The sequence below is a fragment of the Neltuma alba genome, unplaced genomic scaffold (genome assembly GCF_004799145.2).
Source record: "Neltuma alba isolate B1F8T4 unplaced genomic scaffold, ASM479914v2 tig00011870_pilon, whole genome shotgun sequence".
NCBI lineage: Eukaryota > Viridiplantae > Streptophyta > Magnoliopsida > Fabales > Fabaceae > Neltuma > Neltuma alba.
Window position 1 is genome coordinate 185,425 of NW_021636473.1, and position 14,270 is coordinate 199,694.

Below are 14,270 nucleotides of genomic sequence, written 5' to 3' on the forward strand. Positions count from 1 at the left end.
TGATATCACCGCATTTTCAGCCGAGGGAAGTGAGAGTCTTCTGCTCCCCGCTGTTAAATTCTCATCAATCCGGAAGAGCTCTAATTATACCAAATAAATAATGAATAAACACAAGTTTGTTAGAAATAAAACGAACTACAACATGAATCTGCATCTCTTAGATTCGATTCTATCCAAAAACTCGCCCAGTTTGACCAGTGTTGTTTTATGAATTATGAATGAATATTTGGTGGGAATGAAGAAAACATTGAATAGCTGACAGTTATTTATGCACTAACAGCATCTACAATACAACAAACAACTGTACAAGGACATCAAATAGAAATTCTCATAGAGTAGATCTCAAGGCAGCAAAACTTTTTCCTCTCGTGCCATGCCGAACATACAAATGCGTCAGCACTTGAAGACAAGGGGTAAAGCTTTAACAGGCATAAACGTGTCACAAGATTAGTTAACTTTCCTGCTTGTTGCTCTTCTTGCCTTTCTTTTGCTTCTGCTTCAGTTGAGTAAGGCCAGCAGCCGCTATCTTCACATTACCAATAATTGCGGCCACAAGTTCAGGATCAGTACAGGCTTTCATCAATTCCTTTTCTCGGCTTGTTGCTTCTGGCATGTGGCTGAACAGATTCATTGCATTTTTTGCAGCTATTCAAAAAAAAGAGAAGCATTATTTTAAGATGATCTACTCATAATTTTTTTAGCATATATAAGCAGCAACATGCAAGATTAAGCATAAAATGCAGAAGCCTAGTAATGTCAGAAGGTGCAAAAATACTTCACACCATTTATTAAAAAGAGCTAGAAGCCTAGAAACTTAGTAGAAAGAAATAGGATAATGCTGTATAAAATGAAAATAGAACCTTTTCCTTTCTTTGCCGTTCCAGGAATTATCTTCACCCGGTACTTGTATGACTGAACTGCAGTGTAGGGACCACAGACAGGCACAGCATATAAGAGAATATCATTAGGCAATGGATTTCCTGTCAAGTAATCCACGTCATTCAATTTCTCTTTCTCTTCTTCGCCTATCTCGTTAATGTCATCCTCTTCCATTGCCACCCTGTCTGCTGCAGAAGTGTTACTAACATTCGTGCTCAAATTCTCGCCAGTTCCGACAGTTGCTTGATCATGTAATGAATCATCTGGCCGCTCCTTACAATCCCGAGATAGGTGTCCTGCCTTCTTACATTTGTAACATATTTTTGGGGCTTCTGCAAGACCTTCCAGAATCGAAATTCAATTCAATACAATAATAAACGAATTAAACAACTGTTGACTATGTTAATGGATTTCAGATGTTAAAACGTCAAATCAAGCATCACACGTCCACCAGTACATAGAATAATATAAAGGCATACCACCACCAGGTTTTTTATCCCTGTCTGATGCTGCATCTTTATCTCGCGTATCTTCATTCTTGTTCGACCTTCCAGCAGACTGCAAGAATACACATTAAATCAGTGCTAATCTTAGGGAAATTAAACGGGATGATGAAGATAGTCCTGTGGTCTCTGGTCCCTAATATGCAATTGATAATGCAAAGAACGTAATTTCATGTGATTTTTCCTATTCTGCTTCAATCAAAGATTTTTGAGGGGATATTATAACAAAATTTCAAATTAGGAGTCCGGGCTACAATTTCATCCTAGGTCGTTTGTCATATTTAACCCAGCCATACATTCATATATGCGTGCTTGTGGGGAAGACTAGATAGCATGAAAATGTATCCATTTTACTCAGGATAGAAGTGAGTAAAACAAAAGTTACTGTAACATACAGCCAACAACGCCATTCGTATGCTCCTTTCTTCCTCATCTTGATCAGCATATTTCCCTTTAATCTTCTTGAGTTTGCCCCTTTGCCCACGGCTGACTTTTTGACCACTTGTCTTTGAACTGTGAACTTCTCTTGTAGATTGCGTGCCAGAAATACCAGTCAATTTTGATTCGCCCTTTCCATGTTCAACATTTGAATGTGAAAAACTTTGTTTCTGTTCTTTCTTCTGCTTTCTCCTCTCAGCTTTTGATATATGGCTTGTCCCTTGCTGCAACTTTGATTTCTTCAAGATGTTGTTCGCCACCTAAATCATCCTTAGAGATTTCAACTCCATGACTTTTACCCAATGTAGCAGCAGATCCAAGTCCTAGAGTCCGATCAAGAAGTTCCTCAAGTTGTGGATTGACAGATGCAATGTCATTCCCCCCATTATCAGGAGAATTGTCACCAGCAGCCTTATTCAATATACCCTTTTCTTCTGCAGGTGAATTATGTGAAGCTGTAGTTTCACTATTGATGCTAGCCCCAGTGTTCTGTGATAACTCAGCAGGGAATTCTTGTGGAAGTGGTTTGGGTGAATCTGCAGATATATCATCATTTTTTTTCAATTCTGTGGCAGATTTTCCATTCATGACATCATTGTCAGACTCAGAATCAGATTTTTCTTCAGGAAGGCCGGTTTCTTCATCATCTATTGTTTCTTCCTCTCCTCTAACCCTCCTTTCATTTAAATGTGATCCCAAGGAACTCTCGTCTAAGCGAAATAGCAGGCCGAAGCCCATAATAAGAGGGTGTGGCGGAAGAAAATTCTTCTTCCCTCGAATCATGAAACTCCCAACTGTTAGATATTCACCTGTAGGCGCAGTTTTACTGACCTGGTGAGGATAAACCCACCAGGCACTAGTAACAATTTTTGAATCCCATGCCTGGCTGTGGCAGACCTGCATCACAAACACAATATGAAGGTACTGGGAGCTAATACTTGATTTAAGTCATGAGTAAACAATAAACCAAACTAGGTAAATTCATTCAAAAATTCAAAATATAGCATGGCTGAGTACACATACCGTGAAACATCCAGCTTGGTTCAAGGTTAGAGGTGGAACAGGTTGCCCAGGCTTGTGATTTTTTATAACAGTACTGGAAGCTCCATGCAGATCGGCATGCACATAACTACGACACAATGAAATCAACAGAATCAAATATCACATCATGCTTCTCAATAAATTTACAAATTTCAAAATATTGCAGAGTTATTTTGACTAGAGATGTTCTATGCACTTTAACATGCACCTTAGAGCTGACAATTTAGTTTCATGATGATAAATCAATCAGTAAATTAATTTGCCTTACAAAGTTCTAGGAGCTTTCAAAAACAAAGTACAATAGCACAAAAGAGCATGTGTAACCTACATGGAACACAAAAGAAACCAACTAAAAAAGGAAAAGGCAAGGCAATGCAGTGGTGCAATTTAAAAAACCATCTCATTTTATTGGCCATGAGTGAGACAACCCTCTAAGGAAAAATAGGTAGACAAGACCACTATACATGCAAGAATATCTGCACATTTTTCAAACCCTAAAGCAATTTTACACTTCAAAAATCATGGACAAATTCTCAAGACCATGTACACGGCAATTATTAATGACTATATTAATTTTTCAGAAATACATAATATATGCTTTGAATGATGAGTGTATGGGAGGCAGGAAAGCGTTGAAATACTATTCATAAGACGGCTTTACAACCTAATTGCTGTTACTATTTTCCCAGATAATTTCTTTTTCTTTTTCAATCAATTCAACGCATAACCTAGAGACTTGAGAGAGATCAAAAGGCATGTCAGGAAACAAGAAATACTCACAGATCTCCTTTAGACATATATCGCTTGACTATCATCTCATTCTGCTGGGCGTCACGCCCACTGATAACTAAATAGTTCTCACTGCTAATGAACCAATTAAATTTCTCAAACCAGTGAACCTTGCGGATATGAGAAATTGTGGCAACCGTTTTTTCCTGAAAATAGATGATAAGAAAATGAATGAATAAATTTTACCCAAAAAAAAAAAAAAAGATGAAAGAATAAAATGAAAAATTATATTGCTAGAACAGAGAGACAGAGAGTGGGAGCAACTGATCGCCAAATATCATTTAAATAGTTCCTGATTATATTGCTATAGATAAGTTTTTTTTAAAAAAAAAAAAGTGTCATCGTGAGGATCTTTGTTGACAGTTTGCAACTAAGACCAGGAAAATCACAAAAGGTCAAGAAAGAGAGGCACGCCAGGAAAATTGCTTTGCACAGTTAACGGACTAGTTTTATAGTCAGTATACATTTAAACTTATCCATTCATCCGGACACAGCTAAAATGACCCCTCGAGTTAAAGATTCGTTATGCACAAGGTCTACCTTAAGACAACAATATGCATGAGGTTTTGGGCAGTCTTCCTACCTCTTTAAGCAACTGTGCTTTTCTGCCACCAGTTTAGTATTTTGTTTCCTATCCTTAGGAGGATATCTTATCCTCCTCTTTTGTGTATCTCTCTCTCTCTCTCATTTGGAAATAAAGTTCTTTTCCTCTCATAATAGTAGCTAAATAGTAACAATAATGATAAGGCACTTCATCTGAACAGATCTGGCATGATAAGCTACTATTGAACCCAATAAAATTCGAAGAAGTTGCTGGTAAGTTAACCCCACCATACTAGACTTTGTTTCTTCCCATCCACAAGAATCATGGAGCAGAAGAGCTGTGGTTTAGCTACCTGAGAAAGCTGATGGCGAGTCTTTCTTTCTGCAGCTTTGAAGGCCTTTTCATGCGCAGTCATGGTCTTCTCCTGTTTACTTTCCTGCTTTTTCTTCATTTCATACCACCTTCGAGCATTGGCATGAGCCGAGAGGGCTAAATCAACCTCAACCTAGAAATAAAAACATGTTATGGTACACATTTGGGAAGTGTAAAGTTTACATAATTATTCATACATCTCAGTCGATAGCTTCAGCAAGACCCAAGATTGATCTAATTAATATCTCTAAAATACTCCTTCATATGAATGCCCTTTGGACCTTAATTATGAAAAAAGCACAAGTCCACCATCACTTGTGCTGAAATTTAATTCGACTAGAAGAATGAGCAGGCCCATAATTCAACTTCAAACCACTTGACCATTGATTTTGACTATAGCAACCCAAAAATCTCAAAATACTTCGAGAATGTCCAAGAAAGATTTAATTAATATCCCCAACAGATTTCATTGATTTTGACTCCAACTGGGTTTCAAACTCAAATCCTTCAGCCTTGAAGATTGACTTGGTGGCACTCCTACAGTGGAATCACACTTTTGTGCAAAGTTAGTGAAACACTAACTATAAGGAATTCTTAATTAACATGACCTACAAGAGACAAGGTAAACAAAAGCATATCAATGAGATGATCCTTCAATTAAATGTTTTGTTGTCTTGTCATTGCATTATGCCCAACCATCTATACTTTATAATTAATGCATGCAAAGACAGAAAATAGACAAAATATATAGAACAGGATGCTTTATATATCTCTTGTGTCACATAATGAAATAACAAAAGCAAATTATAAACTTATACCTTATCCACTGGGCACGTCTTCTCATCATCATCCATTTCATCAAGATCGTTGCTCAACAGTAAAGTCATGCAGTTTCTCTCAAGTTGGAGCTTGTCAATGAGACCAGCCACGGGGTTTCCAGCTTTCTTTTCTTCCTTAACCATCCGGGCAAGATCATCCCAGTTCATACCCTTTGCAAGAGCTACACGAACAGCCATTATAGCAGCATCAACATCGTCCAAGTTATATTCTATCAATTCTGCCATTTTAATAGAATGATCGACTTCTTTCCTCAAATTATGCACTCGGTTTTCCTACGTCACATAAATGAGTAGCATCAATATAGGCACCAAGTCAGAACCATTCCCAGCTGTTTATTTTCTAAGATCAAGAATATGGGGAAAAACAAATTGTTCGCTGTCTAATAGGTTCCTACAAATTCTAAAGCAGTGAATGGGCGTGTACAAGCATGTGCTTTTAGATCCTAGTAACCACCATTATTAACCATTCATACAAAATGGAAGAATCATCACAAATAAAAAATAAGGAAGATTGATTGCAGAATCACACAATCCCCCCCCGGGGGGCAAAAAAAAACCAGTTTCATTTTCTCCCAAATAAAAATTGGCCAAGACATTTTTCCTGTTCATAGTACCAAGAAAACTTGAGAAAGATAATCTAAATATATCTGTTTACCAATATGGAAGACCATACAACGTGGGCGCATCATATACAACTGTTCAGCCATAAAATTCGGAAACCAAACTCTCCTAGAACTCAATTCTTCGTATGATTATGCCTACAAGTTATATAGTCATTCTAGGATTTGACATACATCTATTTCAGTACAAAACAGTGGCAGAATCCAGTTAAACCAGTTTGACTGCTATAGAATTTGATCTAAGGTTTTTGCGACTTCAATAGAAACTCATTTATTTAATATATCTTTGCTTCCCTAGAAGTAACCCAATAATAATGGGCATCCCCCATGGGAAATACTTCATTCATTCACGCTACTCTATTCAGCTCAAACTACCAAATGACATTCTGCTGATGTAACAATGTATTCAAGAAAAATTCTATCACATAGCTCAACTAAAGACATTTTGTCAACACGTTTGAGAGTGCACAAAACAAGGCAATTGAAGTCCATACAAATTTGAAGACTAGAAACTAGATCCCTACTGCAACCTGATCTCTATGACCAATTTAAAGCACCAAATTTGACGTGTATATACATGATAAACTAACATTTTAAATGAAAGAACCATATAATAACTTGCTAATGAAGAATATAATACATGCATCTTTCTGTTGATATACATTCAAGTCATAATAACATCTATAAGTTCTTTAGCCTGGGCACCAACCTGATCCTGACGTATTTTATCAAGTTTATGAAAAGCTGAGTTTTCTTTGGATTTTTGCTGTTGTTCAGCCCTTTGACTCTCAATTTTGCTGTAGAACTCATCTAAAGCCGCATCAAATGTCTCAAATTTTGTGTGATCCCTTGACTTAAATTGGTTCAGTAATAGTGGACAGAACTCATCATACAACTGCAGGGAAAAAGATGGGTGTGCGATAAAATATGAATAAGATTTTACCGTAAAAGAACAATGTGAACAACCATCCTCCTTATCCCTTTTGTTTCATCATATATCAAGCACAAACAAGAAATTTTAGTCAAGCAGTCACGCCAATATAACCAATAAACTGTAGATCTAGGGCTAGGATAGTAACCTGGCCTAAACTTCCTGGTTGTGATGGTGAAGAATCCTTCCCCAAATTTTTGTTTTGCATCAAAATGTATCCTTCAGGAATTCTATCACCTGAAATAATCTCTTGCATCCAGTCTTCAAACTTTCCTACAGCTTCAAGAAGAGCCTGAATGATAGCATCATCCCACTTGCTATCTTTTGGAACCTTGGTACTGGGGATTAAGCCAGCATCTAGTATAATATGTTCAGAAAGGGCAGGTCCATAGCCCAATGCCTCCCCGAGTATAACTTTCAATGTCATAGATGACTTCCCACCCTTGCGTTTTCCCTGCTTTCATTTGCTGCATGAGCAACATCATTCCCATGTCCGTTGACTGTAACTGCCTCATCAGCATCGGCATCCTTAGAAGACATCAGTGCTGTCTGCAACTTTGCAGCAGTAGTTCGCTCAAAAACTCGACAAATTTCGGCAGGATAGCGATGGCGTGACATGATTGCAACCCCTTTATCATCGTCCCTATAATATAAAATTGCTGTCACCCCACTAATCACAGAATGCTTCCACAATTTAAATAGTTTAATCAGATAATCAAATGACTTGGGTCCCAAGAATATAAATGAGTAAAAGTGAGTTACATCAGCAGTTCTATGGCTTCCAATCATGCATCCAGAAAAAAAAAAAAAAAAAATCTATGAGAAGCATTGTTACATAAGATTTAAGAGTTTAAAGAGATGTACAACAAGGGGAATAAGAAACCATGCAGAAGCATCCAAAAGGGGGAGAACGTACAAATCAAAAGTAAAGAAAAATATTACCCATCTTTCTTTCTCCTCCAGTGCATATTCAGATTCTAAAAACGTAAAACAACAAAGGAAAATATTGAACACAGTCTAACTGTGTCAGGCTGGATAAAAATATTAGACGTGTTAATAACTACCCTCAGTCATGAAACCCATGCAATCAAATGATTAGGATCAAAAGCTTGTCTGCTACGATATCACAGCAGGCTGCCAAATATTATAAAATGTATGTTTTAGAAGCCAGTAGTAAAAATTATATCCAATAATGTATGTGCAAGATTTTATTGATATTTGATAGAACATGAGTTTTGTCCCATTTTTTTCAGGAACCAGGTCTGGCCTGACACTCAACATAAAATGTCAATTCGCTAACACGGGGACAATATGGAAACATCTATCAAAATCTACATAAACAGTATGGAAAAATAAATATCTCACCACATCTGAACCAGTGAAATATATCCTTAATACTTCTTTTCAATTTTTAACAGTTAATACTGACATTAACCATTTTTTCATAATGTAGTTATGCCCTCACTTGAGTCACAAGCTAGCGTAACCAAGCTCAGCAAATATATCCATAATACTACCTGCATCGAATCTTAATTTTGCTTATATTGCAAATGGACTGCACATCAAAATTAGAAAGCAAAAACAAACCACCTACCTGTGTGATCTGAGTAGAGTCAAGACAGTAAAATTAGAATCTGTGAGGAGGATGTTCCCCTGGGCATATAGCTCCAATATAATATAATATGCGTTCTCACCCATCCCAAATTGAAAGAGAATAATCTGAAACACATTTGAAAACAAAAACAAAAACAAAATTGAAAGATTGAAATGAAGTGGAAACTTGTAGAGAAGAGCATCTAGATAAGAAATATGCTTGAAAACCTATACCCGATCATACCCAAGTTGCCGTACATCCTCAAGCCTTCTAGTCCGAATATGCTTCCTCAGTTTGAGAGTAAAACCAGAAGGAGTGTTGCTTTTGTCACTACAAACATATAAAACAAGTTCGAGCTATAGCCTAAACATCCGCATTTCACGAACCAACACAATACATACGTTGAAATTATCCTTACCGCATATATACAGTAGTATGCAACCTGACACCACTTTCCATCAATAACAATACCTTCTCGCTCTCCCCAGACTCCGTAATCCCACTGCTATTCATAAGCTTGAATACGTATGTCTGCAAGCATAAACATATAAAAGGACAGCTTGATTAACCTCAAGATTGAGATAGTTCAATTCAATCTTAATTAGAACGAGATGAGGTAGGAGGGAACAAACCTTAGGAGAGAGATCATATACATTTGAACATCGCATACCGATCAACCTCCGCAAGCACTTCACCTCGGCGGCCACATCGGCCGTGTTCATGCGCACCTTCACCATCTTTTTCTACCTGTCAGCGCGCTTGGGATGAGTTCTTCTTTTTGGAATTCTTGGGGCGGAATCGTCGGCTGAAAGAAATCAAGAATACTTTCAGTCTGAAGCCTCGAAGGCTCCACAGAAAAACGAAGACAGAACCCCGAAGAACGGGTAACGGAGACGGATACGACCCGGTATAACATTATGGGCTATTAGACCCGACCAACCCATTATAACAATTTTGGTTTCAGATAAAGAACCTGTTTTTTTGGGCCAAAGCTGTAAATTCTTTTATGTTTTTGGCGATTACAGCAGTACTTTTTCTTGTTTTTCATACACATTTTTTTTCCTCCATCAAATAATTTTTAAGTTATACTGTTCCTAGTATTAATGCATTTTTATTTGATTAATTGATATTTAGTGATATCAAATGGAATTCAAGCTCTAGACGTTAGTCTTTTTAACATGATTTTTAAACTTTATCACGACCAATGGTTTTAATTATTTTCATTAGTTTTAGACAAGTTGATTTTTGTGTCATTTTTTTTTAAAATACATTTAACATAACTATACCCTATGAACCTAAGAAACCAACCTGTTTTACTTCATTCTAAATATATGTGTCTAGTGTCTTTATTTTTAATACAACGGAAGTAATTCTAAATATATGTCTTTTCAAGTAGTACATTTTTTTCACATACATATGCTTTCTAATGTTTTTCCCCCATGATTATTGGATCAATTTGAAAATTACAGGACAAGTAATATAAAAACAAGCAGGCTTGACATAGGAAGAACGCGTCATCCCCATCTCCATCTCCGTCTCCAGTCTCCACAAATCCACTCTAGTGTGCGTGTGCATAAAAATTTGTGGGCAACGACCACTATGAATCCTCAATCCATGGGCTTTTCTTGGGCTTGGCTGGAGTTCTGATAGCCTTCCAAACAACACTATTACACTTAAAGCCAGACCCGTAAGCTATCTGGCAAATCCTATCACCTTTCTTGACCTTCAAGTTAGCTTCAAGGTGAGCCAACTCATACCAGACACTGCTGCTAGAAGTGTTGCCAAATCTCTCCAGAGTCTTCCTCGACGCCTCCATGTACTCCTCCGTGAGGCCCAGGTTGTTCTGGATCTCATCCAGAACCTTCTTGCTCGTCGCCGTCAAGCACAGGTGCTCGAACGCAAGCTTGTGGTCTGGAACATATGGCTTCGTCTTCTTCCTCTTGAACATCAGATTGGTGAAGAAGTGAACCTGCTCAGACACTGGAAGAACCAGAGGCCCTAGTGTCGTTATGTGCGCTTTAAGCGCATTGCCTCCTACTTCAATGGCGTCCTTGCTCACTGAAAGCCCTCTCCTTCCTCTACTATCTTCCTTCATACGTATGCTTTTGAAGCTCTTCTCATCCATTCCTTTGTGAGTTCGAACTAGCTGCATTACATATATACATACATATATATATATATATGCATAGTACACATCACACATCTGTCACAAACTGTTATTTCGGCTTATATATATATATGCACATACCTGTTTGAGTTGATACTTGGCACGCCATCGATCAAGGAGAAAATTGGAGAGTATAACAGCGGAAGCTCCCATTCTGAAGAAGCAATTGGGAAGTAGCATGTCCATGTCGTTACCTCCGTACCAAGCGTAGTTGACAGACTCGGTGCTGACAACTAGGGCATAAGATCCGGGGTAAGCATCTAGGAGGTCCCTGGCGAGGTCGACGGCGATGATTCCGGCGGAACAACCCATACCGCCGAGGTTGAAGCTTTGGATGTCGTGGCGGAGCTTGAAGTGGTTGATGACCATGGAGGAGAGTGAGGGGGTTGTGTTGAGAATTCCACAGTTGACGACCAGGATCCTGATGTTGCTGGGCTTCACCTTTGTGGATTCAAGAACATCCTTGATTGCTCCGAACATGACCATGGACGCTTCTTCTCGAGCTTCATTGAGGGAAGCTCGGTACTCCGGACGGAACACTGACCTTGGCATGTACGTCTCGTCTCCTATTCCAGATTTCTTCAGAGCTCTTTCCTGAAACTCTATGGCTTCGTCGTTGAAATTCCCAGATCTTCTAGCAAGCTCTATGAACTCCGCCTTTGATATCTGCATGATATATATTCGTTAGTATCATCAGCTCACCATTAACATAAACATCACATCGAATTAAGCTCGCTGTTCAAGTCAGGTTCTAGATAATACCTTGAGTTCATTGGGAGGGCGAAAGCAAGCAAAATCAAGGAGATAAATAGAACGGGAAGTGAGATCGGAGTAAAAGTAAAGGAGGAGGAAGAGAGGTAAAAGAAAGAGGGCGTGGGTGAAATCCCAAGCGAAGAACTGATTGGTGGTTATAGGAGAAGCCACTGAGAGGAGTGCAACGAGAAGGGGTAGGAGGAAGAAGAAATAAGATCGGTGGCTTATGAGGTAGCCATAACCAAGCTTAACATACTTGATGTTCACAGAACTGAGGAAATCTGGGAGCCTTGGTCTCACCCTAACGAAGAAGGAAACAGAACCAGCATTAGGACCGCTGTTCTCAACGCCTCTCTCCACAATCTCTGTGCTAAACTCTCTACTTTCTCCGGATGACATTCTTTCTTCTCACAAGGAAAAGAAACAAACCTATTATATATCAATATAAAATAAAATCAAAGTAATTGAACAATCTCCATCGAATTTGTTGGGATTATATCATATGTTGCAAGAATAGCAACGAAGCATTTATGCGGGATTTTCCTAGCATCCTCTCTACTATATATATATATATATATATATATATATATATATATATAAGAAGAAAAAAGTTATAACGTGCAGTTTTGTACGTACATCGTCAACTAAAATATATTAAGTATGGTTTTTTGAAGAGACAGAAGAGGCATAGAGTGCATGAATGCGAATAACAGCAGGCTTGACGCGCCATTGAAATTGCATGCTAACATATCTATTTATATATATACTATACTTAATATAAAACCCAGTAAACTAATCTAAAAAGATAGAGCCAAATTAGTTTAGAAATATATTAAGTATTTTAAAATAATTTAGTAACTTTTTTAATTTTTTTAAATTAATCAGTTGGGTCTTATATTAAAAATCGAAAGTGTTCAATATATATATCGATGAATTGATTAAAATCGGAGACGTGATTAAGTGGCGCGCATTGCTAGTGCATCAAATGAATGACACATGCATATATGGCAAGTGTCTGGCCAATCCTGTCGAATTTCATGTGTTTTTGGAAAACGAAGAAGAACGAACTATTACTGTGATCGAGTAAAACTGAATTGGGCCTGGACTTGTCACTCGAAGATACCCAAAGAAGCTGGGCCTCTAATTTCATATCAATCTCCAATGACGGGAGGGAAAAAACAGAGAACCAGGAGTGCAAATGGACAACTAAATTGATGATTTATAATATAACCAAAAATTTTAAGACATCATCAGTTCAATCATAATCATATTGTTCAACCAGGTGGCTCACAATTAGGTCAGTATGTTTGGATTGTTCTTACATATAGAAACACTACTTCCACTCTTTAATATAAGAGTTAGTTGACTAATTTAAATAAATTAAGAAAGTTTGTTAAGTTAGTTATTTGTAAGGTGTTATCTTTCCTCAAATATGTCTATTAATCATGTGTGTTAGTCAGAACTATCATTTGATTGAATTTTTAACATGTACAACTACTGCAATGACTAATTTGGAAAAAAAAATATAAATACAAAAGATAAGATGGATTGGGGTTTTATATTTAGGATCAAATTAAATGTCAAACTAACTCTTATATTAATGACGGGAGTTAGTAGTAAAAATCGACTCTTTACTAAGAACTGAATGATTGAATGAATGACAATGACCTCAGTTATTATCTTTATGCACAGTGAAATTGTCGTAATTGTTCTAGGTTACGTTATCCAACATAATGAAGTGCGTAACTTTTTGTTATGATGTCCCCAGTTTTTCTTTTCTTTATAAATTTCTGCCGTGTTAATACTTTTCCACGGAATTTAAAGTGTATTTAATTAGAATTTTTTTGACTGCTTTCATACAATAACGAAACGCCACATGATAAGCAAGAAAACTCCTCTTTGTCAGTTTCTTTGCGAATGCCATTAATTGTTTTTTCCCCCTAGGGAGTAGTGAAGGATGCATATTTTAATTCGGCTAATTAACATACATACATCTTTAATTTCTGTGGGATATATAATATTTTAAGCTCAGATGCCTTTCTTTGTTGACAAGCAGCACTTATTGAACAAAGCACACAAAATTAAAGGGTGTTTCATTAAAGGCTTTGTGATAGGCCTTGGGTGCCAAGTGATGGTGTGAAAACTGCGTCAGAGAAGGCACTTAATTAGTTTGATGTGAGTTCCTTTTAAAGTGTTTAAACTTTAAAATAACACAAAGGCAGGCCAGCTCTCTTGCAAAAGAATCAATCAATTAAGAATACTCGAAAAAGCATAGCATCATTTGCATATAAAACAAATCATATGAACAACCAAAAACTTCATTCATTTAAATATTAGAATTAATAACATTATTCATTCTCATAGTTTAATTCAATTTTAATTTTAGTCCTGTAATTTCAAATTATAACGTTTAGTCCCTATAATTTCATAAAGATCTAGTGTGAGTTAAAGCCATTTAGAGGAACCAAAACCGAAACCGAAACGAGCTAGTCTAACAGGGACGTGATGGCAATAAGCAAGCTTTTTATTCGACTTAAGGAATAATGCTGTTGGGCTTTAACCAAACCTCATGTTTTCCACAAAAAGAGTTGATTATGTATGTATGTATGCATGTATGGTCCTGCAAGTGATGCTTTTTGGCCTTTTATTTTGGAGGGCTTTGCTTGTGGAGTTCAAACTCTGTTTGAAGTCTAAATTCTGAGCAAGGTTCTTTGTTCCTCATTTCTCTACCTTTTCTTCATCGCCTCGAGCAAGTTCTATATACTTTTTGGGTTTATTTTGTCGTTATATGCAATTAATC

General features: G+C 37.2%; 2 protein-coding genes across 2 annotated transcripts; both read right to left on the reverse strand.

Moving 5' to 3' along the window:
* Positions 1-119: 119 nt before the first annotated feature.
* Positions 120-9,309, reverse strand: LOC114718799 (nuclear export mediator factor NEMF-like). The gene is given in 16 exon segments (XM_028904242.1): positions 120-645; positions 861-1,220; positions 1,359-1,437; positions 1,778-2,027; positions 2,029-2,717; positions 2,844-2,949; positions 3,642-3,796; positions 4,547-4,699; positions 5,385-5,678; positions 6,735-6,920; positions 7,105-7,427; positions 7,430-7,599; positions 8,551-8,675; positions 8,784-8,880; positions 8,969-9,081; positions 9,183-9,309. Coding segments are annotated over 16 exon segments (3,399 nt in total). The 5' UTR covers positions 9,288-9,309; the 3' UTR covers positions 120-451.
* An 838-nt stretch (positions 9,310-10,147) lies between these two features.
* LOC114718785 (3-ketoacyl-CoA synthase 15-like) lies at positions 10,148-11,869 on the reverse strand. Its single transcript, XM_028904219.1, has 3 exons — positions 11,480-11,869; positions 10,799-11,383; positions 10,148-10,696 (listed from the first exon to the last, which is right to left on the reverse strand). Exons 1-3 carry the CDS (start codon positions 11,867-11,869, stop codon positions 10,148-10,150), a joined length of 1,524 nt encoding a protein of 507 aa, XP_028760052.1.
* Between the last annotated feature and the right edge of the window lie 2,401 nt (positions 11,870-14,270).

What these genes read in the sequence shown, in the direction of transcription:
- LOC114718785 (XM_028904219.1), bottom strand. Translation starts at nt 11,869, where the DNA reads ATGTCATCCGGAGAAAGTAGAGAGTTTAGCACAGAGATTGTGGAGAGA. An exon ending in GCCCTCCCAATGAACTCAAG is followed by an intron (nt 11,384 to 11,479) that starts GTATTATCTAGA and finishes TATATCATGCAG; the next exon opens with ATATCAAAGGCGGAGTTCAT. An exon ending in CCAAGTATCAACTCAAACAG is followed by an intron (nt 10,697 to 10,798) that starts GTATGTGCATAT and finishes TATGTAATGCAG; the next exon opens with CTAGTTCGAACTCACAAAGG.